We start from the raw sequence: 18557 nt of genomic DNA, 5'->3' as shown, positions 1-18557 counted from the left end.
TCAAAGCGAACATGCATCACTTGTATATCCAGGTGCGAAAAGATCCAAAGCGATCATGGGTCACACTTCCATTCATTGCAACGGATGATGCCATTTACGCGGTATTAGTAGCATGGCCTCCAGAATGGTGCACCCTAGACAAGGTTGTTCTAGACAATATGGCAGCACAATATTAGAAGAAGGAATGCTAGTAGCGACTCACTCAACTGGCCAATAAGACACGTTAGGAACAAAAGGCCGCCTCACAACAGGAGGCTACCAAGAACCTGAAAGCAGAAGAAACCTCGGCATATTAGGAAATGGACTTGGAACAGGGCCCGCAACAGGATATGCAGATGCAAGACCACATGGACCAGGTCAAGTGGCCACGCAGTAAGGAATCACCGCCCGCAAACAAAATGTCCAAAACATTAAAGGCTCTGGAGAAATAATTTCTTGGCAGCAGCCAGCCAACGAGCAATGTCCCCACCGGTGCGTTAACAGAACTAATCACAGAGTAGACAACTATGTTGGGGGAGATTCGAGCACAGTTTCAGGCATTACAGGTGCAACCCCCGGGCAAGGCCACCCTACATCTAGATACAACCGCACCCAAGTAGATGGTGCACACGCACACACCAAACACCTTACCATTTCCAGCAGGCGCTATCCTAGCCAAAGTCGCAGGCAAAGAACGTCATTGGGGAATCAATCTAGCCGCCCTGCCAACGGAAACTCTATACCAACTGCAAGAGGGGGTAACTAATGAGCTTCGTGCCAGCGAAGGTTGCGCCCTCCACACCTTGACCGAGCAGGAGGCAAAGTTGGAATAGGTCACTCTCCAGCACAATGACTTGGTCGCACACTATCAAGAAGTAGAACAAGCTATGACGGAGGCATGCAGTATGGTACTAGAGCTAGCTATCCCCGAGGACCTTCCACCAGTTACCAAGATTCAGCACATGGCCGCAGGAGTCTGTATGGCCCAAGAGGCGGCCGCAAAAGCCCAGGGGGAACTAACTTTACAAATTGCAGAGCTCAGACTCAAAGTGCAACAATCCACATCTCTAAAACTTCGAGAATGGTGTCGCGGGGAAATTCAAGCCGGAATCGAAATGATGATGAGCATTGTTCGCGAGTGCTCGAGACTATTAGATCAGTCTTTGGTTATGTTCACATCCCTCCAGGAAGACCCAACTATACAGCGAGTGTAAATTGAGGGGCATGAGTTGCAACAGGCCTATGACACAGCTCGAGCGGCCACACAGATGGTTGCTATCACACAGCGGTTGGTCAAAATGAAGGAGGCCCAGGATCTCAAGGCCCAAGTTGATGATGTGCGGCAACAGGAGGCAGTGCTTAAATAATGCATCCAGCCTTGGCTCAATGAAGCACTCTACAACTATTGAAGGCAAGTTAGCGCATATGCAGGCAGTATGTGATACCGAGCAAGCAACTGCAAGTGATACAGATGCATCAGCGGCTCGCTTGGAACAGGTACAGAGGCTCGCAATAGAGTTTGTTGAAGGTACACACGACTTATAGAAGTTTTTGACCAATCTAAATGCTAAGATCACCACAACAACCGTGTGACTCAGGACGAGTCACGATGATTGTGTTGGGGGACTGTTGGGTAGTAGAAGCCCCGCGTAACAGTCATGGGGCACAAAGCCTGAAATTTTGGGTAAAGATAGGGTAAAGACTCCATGGGATGCGCGGAGCGTGAATTGCAATAAGTCAAGTCAAAGGGTTGTCCGCCCAAAGATAATGTAAAGGAATGTAAGTTGAGTCGGCCCGCCCATGGTCCGCGGACCATGGAAAGGTATAAATAGAGCGAGGCTCTATGGTTAGGGAGTAGTTAGTTTTTGGGATGAATGATCTGAATTGTAATGGGTTCATGAGCTAAGAAGTTTTGGAGTGTCTGTAAGTCTGAATCAAGAGTGTTGGTGGGTAGATAGAGGCTCTGTAACTGTGTGCGTAGAGGCCTGGTAGAGTTCGCAACTATGTGCACAGACCCCTGCAGCTGAGTGCACAGGGAAGATCTGGTTGTATTGACGAAAGAGTTGAATAAAGATAAGTTGATTCCAAATTACTGTGTCAAAACTGAACTATTATGGATCTGATTGATTTACGATTAATACCTCTGTTGAATCTATATGCCTACGCTTATGTTCGGGGTTAATGCAAATCTATATCTCTTTTGAATGCACACACTAGATATCTTGATTAAATGTTTGCTTAAGGACCGTCATAAGTAGATCTGATCTATAATAATTCATTAAGTAATTAGTAATAAGGAATAGCCTTGGTTCGGATCTGCACCGAAGCAGAGCAGTGCTAGGCCACAAAACGATGCACGAAACCTCTATACCACATCAAGACATCCCAAGGGTGTGGAAACCTAGTTCCAACAACCTCCCCTACTACCTCCGTTGTGACTTCAGTCTGCGCTCCGCGGGCTGTTGCCGAAAGGGCCGGTAGCTGCAGGATTTGTTTGGCTAAATAACTCTTCTGAACCTAGGTCAGGCCCATATAAGCCAACAGTTTCCATGTCAAATTTTCCTCTATAGATGGAATACCTTAGTGTGCAGGAGAGCTTGTAACCTAAATTCATCTAAACCATTCAGTTGGACCAACCTCTCTTGTTTTGTTGTAGTGAGGTCTAAGTTTAACCGAGCTTACATCCTTAAGGTATTGTACTCAAATTCAATGGACAACAGGGTCTTCTTCCCATAGACTAGTTTGAACAGAGGAAATTTAGTGGTGGTATTCCAAGTGGTGTAGTAGGCCCAAGTGGCTTCTACAAGTATGTCTTCCCAATCCTTTATATTGTTGCTAACAACCTTGGTCACAATGTTCCACAATCCGTTGATTGTGACCTCCACTTGCCCATTTGTGTGAAGTTGATAGGAGTGGATGTCCTATGCTTGATGTGGTGTTTCTTCATGAGGTCTTCAATCATATTTGAGGTGAATTGTGTCTATTGATCAGTGACAACCTCTTTTGGAAAACCAAACTTGTAGAATATCTTATCCCTTAGAAACTCAACCACCTTTTGATCAATTGTTGTCTTAACTTCATTTGTTTTAGCACATTTAGTCAAGTAATAAGTGGACATAATGATATGCTTCTTTTGTGTTTATAGGGGATTAATGGGACCAATGAATTCCATGCCCCATTTCTCAAATGGATCTAGAGTCACTTGAGGTTGTAAGGGAATTTCATCCTTAGGTGTGGGCTTACCCATTCTTTGGCACTAATCACACTTGGTGGTGTATCTTCTTGCATATTGATGTAGAGTGGGCCAGTAGTAACCTATTTGTAGAACCTTGAAGGTTGTTCTCTTCGCAACAAAGTGGCCTCCCTAAGGTCCATCATTGCATCCAGAGAGGATGTCAAAGACCTCTTCTTCCCTCCACCTCTTCAAGATCTGATTTGGATCCAACTTGAAAACATTTCCCCTAATCCAAGTGAATGAAGCACTTTTCCTAAGTATCTTGCTTTTCTCCTTGGAGGCTGGATTAGGAGGGAACCTCCCAATGAACAAGTAGTTGGCTATATCATTAAACAAAGTAGAGAGCACCGATATGGAAAAGAGGTGTTCATCTAGGAGCTGATCATCTACCATTTCTTCCTTCTCTGTAGGAAAGGTTACTCTTGATAAGAAATATGCAACCACATTATTTTTTCCTGGTTTGTCAATAATAGTCAAATCCAATTACTGCAATAATAACAACCATCTAATTATCCTTTCATTGGCATAAGGTTTATTCACTAAATATTTAAAGGTTGCATGATCAATGCGAAAAAAAAATTTTATAACCAGTGATGCAACACCTAAACATGTTCAAAGAGTGTACCGTAGATAGGATTTCCCTTCCAATGACTGTATAATTTAGCTCAAATTTAGAAAGGTTCTTACTGATGAAATAGATAACATAAGGAAATTTTTCTTCCACTGGTCCTAAGGCTGCCCCTACAACTTTATCTAATACATTTCTGTGTATATGGAAAGGTAATTCCCAGTTGGGACCTCTAAGGATGGGTGGAGTGGTCAAATTTCCTTTTTGCACTTCAAAGGCCTCTTGATAGTTGTTTTTCCAAGAAAATTCAGAATCTTTAGCCAGTAGTCCAAACAATGGTGAAGCCAACTTACTGGAGTCTTCAATGAACCTTCTATAATATCCATCCAATCCAAGGAATCTCGTGACATCTCTTTTCTTTTGAGGGCTGGGGACCCTTTTAATGATGGTAATTTTCTTTGGGTCAACCTGTATCCCTTCCTTAGATATGGAATGGCCAAGGACAATCCCTGCATTCATAAAAAAATCACATTTCTCAGGACTCAATGAAAGATTCATTTTAATGCATTTCTTTAAGACTTTGCACATATTAGAAAGAGCTTCCTGGAAGTCACATCCATAAGGAGTGAAGTCATCCATGTATATCTCAACAGTGTCATGAAAAAGGTTAACAAAGATACTTAGAACTACTCTCTAGAAGGTAGTAGGGGAATTACACAGACCGAATGGAAGGACCCTATAGGAAAAGGTACCCTAAGAACATGTGAATGTGGTCATCTTGGTTTTCAGGGCTGATATGTAATTTGGTGTACCCACTAAATCCATCTAGGAAGGAGAAGAATATATTCCTTGCAAGGCCATCTAGGACTTTCTCAATGAAGGGCAAAGGGAAATGGTCCCTCTTTGTAGCCTTGTTAAGATCTCAATAGTCAACACAGATCCTCCACTTCTCGTTTTTCTTGGGGACTAAAATGAGAGGGGAAACCCAATCACTATCTGAAATGTGGTATATGAACCTTGCATCCAATAGCTTATGTAATTCCTCTTTCACAATGTCCTTAAGGGCTTGGTTCATCCTTCTGTTGAGTTCCAAAATGGCCTCTCTCTTAAGCAACTTTCTCATCCTTCTTCCTTTGATTTTCCATGTAAAATGCATCCTCAATCATCAAAAGCCATTACACATTGCCTCAAAGAGTATATTTCAGTGATTTACGAGTTATATTGTTATGTTTGTTATTTGAATAGGTTTTTGTCTTTCAGCTACGGAACGTAGCCACATTCCGCAGCTAATCGGTTGTTCCGCAGCCATCTCCATGCTTTTGTAGGTTACAGGTGTCAAGAGAGGAAAAGGACCACATGGGTAGCTTGGAAAACGTCAGAGCATGGATTGTATCCTATCCATTTGGCCTAGATCGATGAGGAGGACTCCGATCAAAGGGAAGTCAACTATAGAAGCCTATGGCAAGAAGGACTCTGTTTTTCACATGATTCTCCGTGATGGATCCAAGACAGTGTCTTGATGCCAAGGACTTCATCTGCCACTTGCACAAACAGAATCCAACAGCCACTATTAGAAGATTTATGTCTCAAGGCAATCGAAGAAAAGAATTACACATACATTACCTATCTAAGTGTTTTGTTGTAGCTGAATTCTCTCTTCAAAACAGTTGTATTTTTTTCCTATAAATACCAGCAGGTAGAACGCAGAACAAGTTCAGGTTTTTGCTTGTGTAATAGTGCAAATTTTCGCTTTGTAGAGTGAAAAAATTAGTGCTTTGATTTAATATAAAAACTCTGTTTTCAATGTATACTTGAAGCGCTTGTGAAGTGTTGATTCCTTGTTGATAATCCGAGACCTTGTAGAGGGCCCCTGCGTGGTCAAGGGTACATTTTATTTCTGTTTGTCTTTCCTAGTTCAATTGTAAATTCACTGTGTTATTTTCATGTTTATAATTTTTTTCTAACTCTATGTATAATGCAGCTTGTGTCATGTTTTTACTAACTCTGAGTAGTTGTATTCCAGCGTAGAATAGTCCTTTGGTTTTCATTGCTTTCTAGTCTCTTCCTTGTAGTTTTAAGTTAATGTCAGTAGCATAAATAGATTTATTTCATCTGTTGTTCATTAGTTTCTAGATTTTGAATTAAACAGTTCAATGCCATTTTCTTATTAGTTTAGCAACTCATGATAAAAATGAATATTTCCAAAAGCTCTTTTAGTTGATGGTGAATCCAAAAATTAAGTGGTGAAATGTTACATTTTTGAATGAGTCTTTCATTACAATTGTTGTTCATTAGTTTTTGAGTTAAGCAGTTCAATGCCATTTTTCTTATCAGTTTAATAACTCATGATATAAATGAATATTACCAAAAGCTCTTTTAGTTGATGGTTAATCCTAAAACTAAGTGGCGAAATGTTTAATTTATGAATGAGTATTTCTTTGCATTTTCATGCTTACTTTTCTTAGAATGATGAAAAATGAAATCTCTCAAATTGCTATCATAAGGAGGTAGTTCTCCCTAAAATGTGTAGCAAAGTGACAACAATGCTTCATTTAGCCTTGCTTTCATAATATAATAGCTGCAACTTCATTTTTAGTTTTTCACTTAGTTCAGCTGCAATTCCATCTTTAGTAGATCATTAGGTTTTGATTCTACAATAGATTAGAGAATAGAGGAAACCTTATTTCCAGTATTTCATTTCTGATTTATCATAGATAGCTGCCATCTCATTTTCTCATTGAAGCTTTGGTTTTATAATTAAGTAGATAGTAGTTTTAAGTCATTTCACTTCATGTTTTGGAAACAATCATAATAGCAAAAAGAGAACCTATGCTTTCATCTTCTTGTTTAAAAACTTTACTCCCAAACTTGGCCTAAAAGCACTTTTAGTTCTCATTTCATTTCTCTAGACTCTTAATAGTAGTAGATTAAGATTTTGTATATTACATTGCAGAACATTAGAAAACAAAATAGCAAAACCCCAAAAACAAACATAAACTCAAAAATAGTGAGGTAAGAAAGGGTCATCTAACACATATAGTGCACTACACTTCATCAGTTTACGATACCCGGATTGATAATTTATGTAGCAATTTAGTACACTAAATTGACTGAACATTTTGGTGTTCTTGCTGAGGAAGTGTAACTGGGTAGCCTTCTTTCTTACATTCGTGAAAAATAAAAATTAAAAAAAACAACAAAACAAAACAATGACATGCATAGAGAAAGAGATTCTAGGGGTAGATTTATAGCTAGGGGTAGAAGTTTGATTTTCACAACTCCACCTACTCCACCAAGAGTTAGAAATGACACACCTCCATCCTAGACTCATATTCCTAGCCTTAGGATTCCTGGAATTCAAGGGGCAACAACTCAGTTAAAGGATTCTCCCACTTCATCTCCTAAAACAAACCTAGGAGAGAAGACCTTTTTTACCTCTATAGGGGAGCCTATTGTCGTTGAGGAAGTAGGAATACCTAGTGAAGAAGAAGAAGTAGAAACTATCTCTCATCATCGATTAATAGAAGAACCAGAGGACTCTGAGGAAACTATAATGGCAGAAGAAGAACAAGATGGAGAATTTTCACTATTTGGAGGAGGGGGTAGAGGAGGAGGTAGAGGTAACAGTGGAGGAGGCAGTGGAAATATGGAAGGAGATAACTCATTTGGATTCCCTATAGTAGATGAGGAAACACATACAACAATGAAAAACATTTCACCATCTGTCCTCCCAAACTTTTATGGGTTGAGAAGTGAGGATCCTGAAACATTTTTGTTTGAGTTTGAAGTCTTATGCAGAACCTACGACTATCTAGAAGACTCTCAAAAACTCAAATTGTTCCCTTCAACACTAAAAGGGGCTGCTTTGAAATGGTTTATGGGGTTAGTCACTCAATCCATTAGAACTTGGAATGAGATGAAACACGCATTTTTGGATAGATATTTGGGTTATTGTATGCCTACCAATCATAAGGATGAAGTGTTCAAAATGATGCAAAAGGAAGATGAAAACTTAGAGGATTTGCTTGAAAGATTCAATTACAATTTGAAAAGAGCAAAAATGAACAATTTATATGAGGAAACCTTGAATGCTCTTTTGTTAAAGGCCATTAGAGATGAATGGATAGATATTCTTAACATGACGGGGAAGGGAGACATCTCTCAATTCCCATTGAGTGACATAGCAGAACTATGTGTCCATCTCTCAAGAGGGAAATCTAAAACTGGGAAAGGACCAAGAGATCCTTATCTTGTTAGAGCAAACAAATCTGCAAGTGGATCTATAAGTAGGGCAGAAATTGGCAACATGCTTGATGAGTTTAAAACTGATATTTTAGGGAGCCTTAGTGAGCAGCTAGACGCCCTTAAAATTCAAAACAAGCAGAAAACAGAGGCTGATGCTTTAGCCATCTTTTGTCCAAAATGCAGAAACAAACATGCTCTAAGGGAATGCCCTTTAGATGCAAAAAATGTAGAAACTTCTATGATTTGTTTAGAAAGTCATGAGACCAAGGGTTTTACTTCAATCCTAGGTCTTAAGGTTGTCTTTCAAGAGGAAACAATCCCAAATCTTGTAGAACCTCTTTGTTTTGTTGCAAGAAGACCTTGGCAGGGGCCACAAAATCAAGGATTTAACAATCCAATGAATTTTCAGCCCCCACCAAACTGGAATTCTTGGCAGCAACCTTGGCCTCAACCTCAATCTCAGTATCAATCTCAACAATGGGCACAAGGGGTACAAAATCCTTATGGGAGATTTGCTCAATATTATCAATATCCTCCATCTTATCAGAGCTATCCTCCCCCACAAAATCAGCAGCAAAATCAACAACCACAACTTCCAAATCAAAGCCCTCACCTTTCATTGCCATTTCCACAACAACCTCCACAACAAAGTCAAAATCCTCAACTCTTACTCTCATTTCCAAAAAAACCAAATCAACTACTAGCCCAGCCGTTTCCAAACCCCAATAACAAAAACCCTCAGAGTGCTTATATGGTAGAAGGACAACAATTTCCTACTTATATGATTTCTCCTCTAGATCTTAATGATGTTCAACTTAGATCTAGTAGGATATTAGAAAAGGAAAAACCTTCTGTAGTCATTCAAGAACAAGATGCTTCTGAGGAGGATTCTCTAAAAGTCAATAAAAGTTTTGAGGGAACATCCCTCCAAAACCAAGACATTCAAAAAGAAAAACAAAAAGAGTCAATAAACACAACTCCTATAATTGAGCAACCAACATCTACTTCTACACCTCCTTTTCCTGAGAGATTACAAATTGATAGAGGAGTAGAAAAACAGATCTTGTTGCCCAATTATGACTTCCTAGATGAATTGAAGAATGTTTGTATCAAGATTCCTTTGTTACAAGCCATTAGAGAAATTCCAATTCTAGCTAAGACAATAAAGGAGTTGAGCATCAAAAGACCAGGAGGAAAACCAACAGAAACAAAAATAATTCACCTGGTAGGAAAGATAGCAGATATCTTGATGGGAAATATTTTCATGCAGAAATATGTGGATCCAGGAAGTCCAATTGTCAAGACGCACATAAATGGGATTGAAATTCCAAACACATTGATTGACCTAGGGGCAACAATAAACATTATGAGTAGACAAACTATGGATCAGCTTAAACTTCCTAACCTTCTTTACACACCTACCTTACTGCAACTTGCAGATAGATCGGTGTTCAAACTAGATGGTGTGCTAGAAAACATTTCAATCTCCTTAGATTCTTGGGAATATCCTATAGATTTCATGATTTCAACTCCCAAGAATAATTTAGGAGGACACCCACTCATATTAGGAAGACCTTGGCTGGCCACAGCTGATGCTTTTATTAGTTGTAGATCTGGTGACATGTATATTTCTGATGGTAATTCAACAAAGAAATTTACTTTGTATCCTCCAACAAAATCAATCATAGAAATAGATGACAAGGAATGGATCAGTAATGAAGATGTTATTCAACCTATCTTTACTATATCGGAAATTAGTGAAGATAGTCAAATTTTGAACACATTGGAAAATTTTGAAACATCTTCAGAATATGATCATGCACAATTTTAGGAAAAATCTAATGTTGAATACTTTTCATCTAGGCATATGTCTCTCTATTCTATGGAAGAATTTGGTAGCTCTACAATTGAAATTGTTCGAGGTAGAACATTGAACATAAACAAAAACTTGGAGAAACTACAACAAAAAGAGCTAACAAAAGTATTACAAAGACATTCTGTTTCATTTGCATGGGAATATACTGACATGAAAGGTATTGATCCTAAGACTTGTATCCATCATATCTATATTGAAGAAAATAGTAGACCAATCAGAAAACCTCAAAGAAGAATGAATCCAAATCATAGGGAGATTGTGAAAGAAGAGCTCCAAAAATTACTCAATATAAAATTCATTTACCCAATCTCAGATAGCCAATAGGTTTATCCTTTGGTAATTGTGCCTAAAAAGAATGATAAATGGAGGGTCTGCATTGATTACAGAGAATTGAACAAAGTAACTTTTAAATATCACTTTCCTTTGCCCTTTATAGATCAGGTATTAGATACATTAGCAGGTAAAAAGTATTTCTCATTCTTGGATGGTTTTAGTGGTTATAATCAAATTCAGGTAGCACCTGAGGATCAGGATAAAACCACATTTACTTGTCCATGGGGAACTTTTGCCTACCGAGTGCTTCCTTTTGGGTTATGTAATGCACTAGCAACATTCTAAAGAGCAGTACTAGGAATTGTTTCTGATCTAATACATGATTCTGTAGAGGTATATATGGATGATTTTATAGTTTATGGTAACACATTTGAAGAAGCTTTGGAAAATTTGGAAAAAGTCCTTAAAAGATGTAAAGAAACAAACCTTTCACTAAGCCATGAAAAATGCTTTATGATGTTTACAGAAGGTATTGTTTTAGGAAATCACATCTCAGGAGATGGGATTAAAGTGGACAAATCAAAAGTTGAAGTCATCTCTAAGTTGCCAATTCCAAATTGCCAAAAAGATGTTAGAAGTTTTCTAGGATTTACAGGATATTATAAAAGGTTTATAGAAAACTTTACCAAAGTAGCATCTCCACTCTTCAAATTGCTTACAAAAGATTGTGAATTCAATTGGAACCCTGATTGCCAACTAGCATTTGAAACCTTGAAAGCAAAAATATTTGAAGCACATATCTTAAGAGGACCAAATTGGAAACTTCCTTTCCATATTTCTACAGATGCTTCAGATACAGCTCTAGGAGCTATATTGGGACAAAAAGATTTGATTCCTTATGCCATTTACTACAGAAGTAAAACTTTGACTCCCACTGAGTTGAATTATACTATGACTTAAAAAGAGTTCTTAGTTGTTGTTCATGCAATTAACAAGTTTAGACACTATATAACAGGCTATGAAACTTTTGTTCATAGAGATCACTCTGCAATTAGATCTTTGATGAATAAACCTATTACTAATGACAGAGTTACAAGATTGCTTTTACTTTTACAAGAATTCAACATTACTGTGCTAGATAGACCTGGAAAACAAAACACAGTTGTTGATTTCTTGTCCAGGATTCAGAATATCAAAGAAGACTCTCCGGTTGAGGATAAGTTTCCTGATGAATATCTATTTGCAATAACTACTCAAACTCCTTGGTTTGCAGATATTACTAACTACTTGGTTACAGGGAAGTTACCTTCACATTTATTTCCTAGAGAGAAAAGAAAGATTATTCAAGATAATGCAAGATATTCATGGATCACTAACGAATTGTATAAAATAGGGCCAGATCTTATGATCAGAAGGTGTGTCAGAGAAGATGAAATGCCTGATATTCTCAAAGCATGTCATGATGAGCCGTGTTGTGGTCACTTTGCCTACAAAAGGATAGCCTATAAAATCCTTTCTTTAGGATATTATTGGCCATCCATCTTTAGAGATGCTAAAGAATATGTCAGAAGGTACGACAGCTGTCAAAGGGTAGGGAAACCTGCTCCCTCGAATGAAATGCCATTACAACCTCAGGTACTTATCGAACCCTTTGAAAAATGGGCTTTAGACTTTATTGGACCTATTAATCCTCCATCAAAGTAGAAAAGGTATATATTGGTATGCACTGATTATGTCACCAAATGGGTAGAAGCCAAAGCATTACTTTTTGCTAACGAAAAATCTGTAGTTAGTTTTCTTTTTGAGGATATTTTTACTCGCTTTGGTGTTCCAAGAGAAATTGTGATAGATCAAGGAACTCAATTCACATCCAACATGATGAAGAGGCTTATTGAAGAGTACGAGATCAAGCATAGGAAATCAACTCCCTATCATCCACAAGAAAATGGTCAAGTAGAGTCTACAAATAAAGTGATTGAAGGAATCCTCACCAAGACTGTGCATCTACATAGAAGAGATTGGGCAGAAAGGCTTCCTGAAGCCTTATGGGCCTATAGAACTACATGGAGGAACACAACAGGACATACACCTTATGAACTTGTTTATGGAAAGCAATTACTATTTCCCATAGAGTTCCAAGTTAAAACATTCAAGATGGCAGTCCAGTTGGGGATGGATTTATCAGAAGCTCAAAAGCATAGACTGGAGCAGTTAAATGAACTTGATGAAATCAGACAAGAGGCTATTCAAAGGACTGGTTTAGTTCAGCAACAGAGGGCTAAGTGGCATGACAAGTACATCAAGGACAAAAGGTTTCAAGAGGGAGATTGGGCACTATTATTTGATTCAAAGTTTAAGGATTTTCAAGGAAAGTTTCAAACTCATTGGCTTGGGCCATATGAGATTGAAAAAGTTTTCAGTAATGGAGCAGTAAGAATTAGAACAATAGATGAGAATCAAACTCCTCTCCTTGTGAATGGTCATAGGTTGAAAATTTATCAAAAACCAATCTCAAAGGAGGAGTTCATCAAGATCTTTCAAAATAATTCTGAAATGAAGTTGGTGAAGAAGAATCCTTCTTCTCCACCAACTTAGTCTTTGTTCTTTTCATCATATCTAATATATATATATATATATATATAATAAAAATTGTATAAGGTTGAAAACCAATCACTGATTGGCATGCTTATACAGAAAATATAGGGTGAAAATCAGAAGACTTCGAAACCCTATATTTTCCAAAAAGTGGTGACTCATTATGCATTTTGAAAATTCATTGTTTTACTTCATTTCATTTTGTTTTAGTTCTGCAAGTTTCACTCCACTCCACCACCATATTCCACCAATAAATTTTTCTCCTTCAGCATTTCTTCCATCTCCATTTTTCATTTCCATTCTGTCATATTTTTCATCCACACAGTCATTTCCATTTCATTCATCCATAAAGTCACATTTTATTCTTTGTTTTAAATTCCGCAGCTATTCTTATGTTCCGCAGCTGTTCCAATTCCGCAACTAATCCTGTTCTGCAACCAATTTGACTGTACAGTAATAGTTTGATCACTAATTCAAAAAATAAAAATAAAATTATAAAGAGGTCAGCTCATAATAAATTCCATATGCAGGTAATGGAGAAGAAAACAATTTTTGAAGAGATATCAACATCTAAGCACCTGAAGAAGCACACAACAAAAGGTTAGCAAGCGGAAAGGCATGGTTCTAGAGGTAAGAACATAAACTTATTTCAAATAGCAATACAAAACATAAGTTGTATAACTCGTATAATCACACTACTCCTTGACTTGTCATCATGAGATTTGATTGTCGTGATTATTCCACCATGCCTTCCGACTTTAATGCCTAACGGTCTCATTATTTGATCACCGTTTTTAACTCGTACTTCACTATACTTCTTCAACAGACCTGTTTAATGGCTAGATACATGAAATAAGCTAATTAGATATGACTCTTCACAACCCTATTATTCCTTTATTACACCGAGTTCCTTGCTTATACTTTTGCAGCCTTCTTGTGTATACAAACACTCGAATACATTGAGCATACAATCATTCATTCTATTTTCGATTCTCTCTGTGTATAGCAGTACTCTGTTTTCCACACAGTTTACGTGTGCAGCCACTCCATTCCATATAACTTCTGCATTGTTTCACGTACACAACTTCTCTGTTTCATATACCCTATATGTTTCATTTCCTACTCATAGTCGTTTTCTTTCCACATACTCTATTATTTCATCCACATATCTATAACGATTTTTGCTTCCATATACCACTACTGTATACACAGTCTTATTCACACAGACAGTGAAGGGAAATTTGAAGAAAAGCAAGGCACAGGAGTGATGGGTCTCATCGTCAGAACAGAACCTATAGGAGTGAAGTATATGGAAGGTTATCCTTAGTTGAAAGGAATGTTGAAGAAAGCTGGTTGGCTGAGTTTCATTGAGAAATTCGATGGTCACCATAAAGAAATCACCAAGTCATTTGCTAGATCGTTTGATGGGATGGATGTGGAGATTGGTGACATAAAGTTTACAGTGACCAAGTCTTTTATTGTTGAAGCAATTGAGCTACCAAAAGTTAGAGAGAGGTGGTTCAAGAATAAAGAATTCCATGATGAAACTTGGAAAGTTATTCTCCAAAATCCAGGTATGGACTCTTCAGTTTTTAAGAGAGGAATTCCCATCTCTGCACTTAAGGGTAAATGGAGTAGCATGCTATTAATTTTGCAGAAATTTATCACATGTGAGGGAAGATTTGGTTCCATGTATGTGTATCACATAAGATTGTTGATGAATTTTCTTGAAAACGGAACCATCAATCTCCCATTTTTCCTGTTGAATAGCTTAAGGAGAATGGCCACTACTATTCAGAAGAAAATGGAAGACATAGAAACTAATCTTTATCACCATGGTCTCATAAAAATTCTAGTTGAACATCACTTAAAGAGTATAGGAGACACATGGGAGAACTTTTTGATCAGAAACTTTTTCCAAGATGCACCAGAATTACCTGAAGGAAATTCTATGAAAAGAAGTAGGAGAAGGAAAACCAGTCTTACAATTCAAAACACTCCGACAACTTCAATAGAAAAAAACAGTGAAGAAGAGCCCATCTCTGAAACATTAACAGAGATCAAAAAGTAGACAAAACGGAGGAGAAAGATGAAAGGAAAAGTTGAGTAAGTCCATAAAAATACTCTTGAACCTTCATCAGAGGATGAACAATTACTTTCTAATAGATTAGTAAACATCAGGGATTAGTTCAAGAAAGAGAAGGAGAAAGGGAAAAGAAGACAGGTTATAGAGGAAGAAATCATAGGCTCACAAAGTTTGAGGAGAAGTTCTAGACTTAAGAGAAGAATGAAGAAAACAAAATCAAAAGAGACCCAGTTCATAGATTTGGGAGAAGAAACTCCAACTTAGTCCCAAGACAACATCTCATTTGAGCAGAGCCCACAGCATTCTCCGCAACAAAACTTTGAAAGCAACCCAAAGAGAGTCTCTCCAGGGATTGACCCAATCCAACAACAAATCTATGATTACATTGAGACACTGGAGCAAAATAATACATCAGTAGATCAAGGGACTTCATCCAACCCTGAGCAGCCAGCTACATCACAAGAGACTTTGACTAGCTCACTTAAGCAGGAAATCTATGAGCTAGAGATTTTAAATAGGCCAATTTAGAAGGAAAATGAAGTCTTAAAAGAACAAAACAAGCTGGATAAGATTATCCATGATAACACTATGCTTCATTTGCGCATGTGGCATTAGAAGAACAGAAAACTAAAAAAGGCAAATAGGAAGCTAAACAAGGCTCTAATTAACCTTAGGTATACATTTCTCATGAGGAAGCCTAGGATGGTAGTTGTAGCAAAGAGAAGCAAGAAGAGGTTGGATGTTTTAGCTGAAGTTTCAGATCAAATGTAGAAAAGGAGGGTGTTTACAATTTTGATTGCATGAGGACATGCAATAGTCTCGCAGTGGGGGTATGTTGAGTTTTGAAACTGCCTCTCTCTTAAGCAACTTTCTCATCCTTCCTCCTTTGCTTTTCCATGTAACATGCATCCTTAATCATCAAAAGCCATTACACATTGCCTCAAGGAGTATATTTCAGTGATTTACAGGTTATATTGTTGTGTTTGTTATTTGAATAGGCTTTTTTCTTTTAGCCACGGAACGCAGCCACATTCCGCAGCTAATCAGCTGTTCCGCAGCCATCTCCACGCTTTTGTAGGTTAGAGGTGTCAAGAGAGGAAAATGACCACATGGGTAGCTTGGAAAATGTCAGAGCATGGATTGTATTCTATCCATTTGGCCTAGATCGATGAGGAGAACTCTGGTCAAAGGGAAGTCAACTATAGAAACCTATGGCAAGAATGACTCTGTTTTTCGCACGATTCTTCGTGATGGATCCGAGGCAGTCTCCTAAAGCCAAGGACTTCATCTGCCACCTGCAAAAACAGAATCCAACATCCACTATTAGAAGATTTATGTCTCAAGGCAATCGAAGACAAGAATTCCGCATACATTACCTGTCTACGTGTTTTGTTATAGCTAATTTCTCTCTTCAAAACAATTGTATTTTTTTCCCATAAATACCAGCATGTAGAATGCAGAACAAGTTCAAGTTTTTTCTTATGTAATAGTGTAGATTTTCGCTTTATAGAGTGAAAAACTCAGTGCTTTGTTTTAATATAAAAACTCTGTTTTCAGTGGATACCTAAAGCACTTGTGAAGTGTTGATTCTGCGTTGATAATCCGAGACCTTGTAGAGGGACCCTGCATGGTCAAGGGTAAATTTTATTTCTGTTTGTCTTTCCTAGTTCAATTGTAAATTCACTATGTTATTTTCATGTTTATAATTGTTTTCTAACTCTGTGTAATGCAGCTTGTGTCATCTTTTTACTAACTCTGAGTAGTTGTATTCCAGCATAGAATAGTCCTTTGGTTTTCATTGCTTTCTAGTCTCTTACTTGTAGCTTTAAGTTAATGTTAGTAGCATAAATAGATTTATTTCATCTATTGTTCATTAGTTTCTAGATTTTGAATTAAACAGTTCAATGCCATTTTCTTATTAGTTTAGAAACTCATGATAAAAATGAATATTTCCAAAATCTCTTTCAGTTGATGGTTAATCCAAAAACTAAGTGGTGAAATGTTACATTTTTGAATGAGTCTTTCATTAAAATTGTTGTTCATTAGTTTTTGAGTTAAGTAGTTCAATGCCATTTTTCTTATCAGTTTAGTAACTCATGATATAAATGAATATTTCCAAAAGCTCCTTCAGTTGATGGTTAATCCTAAAACTAAGTGGCGAAATGTTTTATTTATGAATGAGTCTTTCTTTGCATTCTCATGTTTGCTTTTCTTAGAATGATGAAGAATGAAATCTCTCAAATTTCTATTATAAGGAGGTAGTTCTCCCTAAAATGTGTAGCAAAGTGACAACAATGCTTCATTTAGCCTCACTTTCATAATAGAATAGTTGCAACTTCATTTTTAGTTTTTCACTTAGTTCAACTACAATTCCATCTTCAGTAGTTCATTAGGTTTTGATTCTACAATATATTAGACAGTAGAGGTAACCTTATTTCCAGTATTTCATTTTTGATTTATCATAGTAGCTGCCATCTCATTTTCTCATTCAAGTTTTGGTTTTATAATTAAGTATATAGTAGTTTTAATTCCTTTCAGTTCATGTTTTGGAAACAATCATAATAGCAAGAATAGAAGCTCTGTTTTCATTTTCTTGTTTAAAAACTTTACTCCTAAATTTGGCCTAAAAGCACTTTTAGTTCTTATTTCATTTCTCTAGACTCTTAATAGCAATAGATTAAGATTTTGTAGATTACATTGCAAAACATTAGAAAACAAAATAGAAAAACCCCCAAAACAAACATAAACTCAGAAATAGTGAGGTAAGAAAGGGTCATCTAGCACATATAGTGCACTACACTTCATCAGTTTATGATACCCAGATTGATAATTTATGTAGCAATTTAGGACACTAAATTGATTGAGCACCTTCTTTGGGGTTGGAGCACAAGATTTCATCCCTCTTTGATGTAGATATGATGATTCCAAATTGAGGGATGCACACCCTTCATCTCCTTATAGTCCCAAGCAAAAGCATCCAGATGTTGCCTCAGCACACTCCATAATTCTTCGTCTTTCTCGACTGAGAGAGGGTTTTATCTTTTAGAACTGTGGATGGGCTAGTATACACAACCTTGACATGTTTTGCGCCAGAGCCAACATAGCACAAATTAGTCGAAGGACCACTCTTAGATTCCTTTATCATTTCATAAACTGACATGACAGTGGGAGGTTGATTTTGTAAGATATGTTTGATAAGGTCATCTTCATCAAGTCCCTCCCCCATAAAATTTTTTATTGTGTTGTCTCGGTAGAGGGATCTCTAATAAAATTCTTGCTCTTCCTCAACCTCTAACCACAAGGGAAATTCATTCTCAATAGAAGGATGGGAAGGAGGATACAAAACAAGTTGTTTTGATAGATTCCCATTCTTGATGGTCATGTTCCCATCCCTACAACTAATGTAGGCATCAACATTGGCCAACCAAGGTCTTCGTAGGATGAGATCATAGCCATTAAACTTGGTTTTGGGATGGAGGACAAAGAAATCAGTGGGGTAGTCCCAAGAGTCAATGTAGACCATTACATCCTCAATAAATCCCTTAGGAGCTACCATGGATCTATCTGCAAGCTGCAATATTGTAGTGGTCTTACTCAAGGCTCCTTAGAGGTTAAGATTGAGTATGGTTTCCCCAGTCAACACATTTATTGCAACCCCAAGGTTAATAAATGTATTAGGGACCATAATTCCATTAATGTG

General features: G+C 37.5%; 1 protein-coding gene across 1 annotated transcript in view; it reads left to right on the top strand.

Moving 5' to 3' along the window:
- Nucleotides 1-1365: 1365 nt before the first annotated feature.
- Nucleotides 1366-18557, top strand: part of LOC149240189 (uncharacterized) — a 54150-nt gene continuing 36958 nt past the window's right edge. Inside the window, exon 1 of the mRNA XM_089370098.1 lies at nucleotides 1366-1496. Coding sequence (XP_089226224.1) covers nucleotides 1366-1496 — 131 coding nt within the window. The remainder of the gene's footprint in view (nucleotides 1497-18557) is intronic.

The sequence above is a fragment of the Pinus tabuliformis genome, chromosome 8 (assembly GCF_031772625.1).
Source record: "Pinus tabuliformis cultivar Carrire ecotype Pingquan chromosome 8, CPIR1, whole genome shotgun sequence".
NCBI lineage: Eukaryota > Viridiplantae > Streptophyta > Pinopsida > Pinales > Pinaceae > Pinus > Pinus tabuliformis.
Note: the sequence above shows the minus strand (reverse complement) of the source record. Positions and strands in the feature narration are given on the sequence as shown.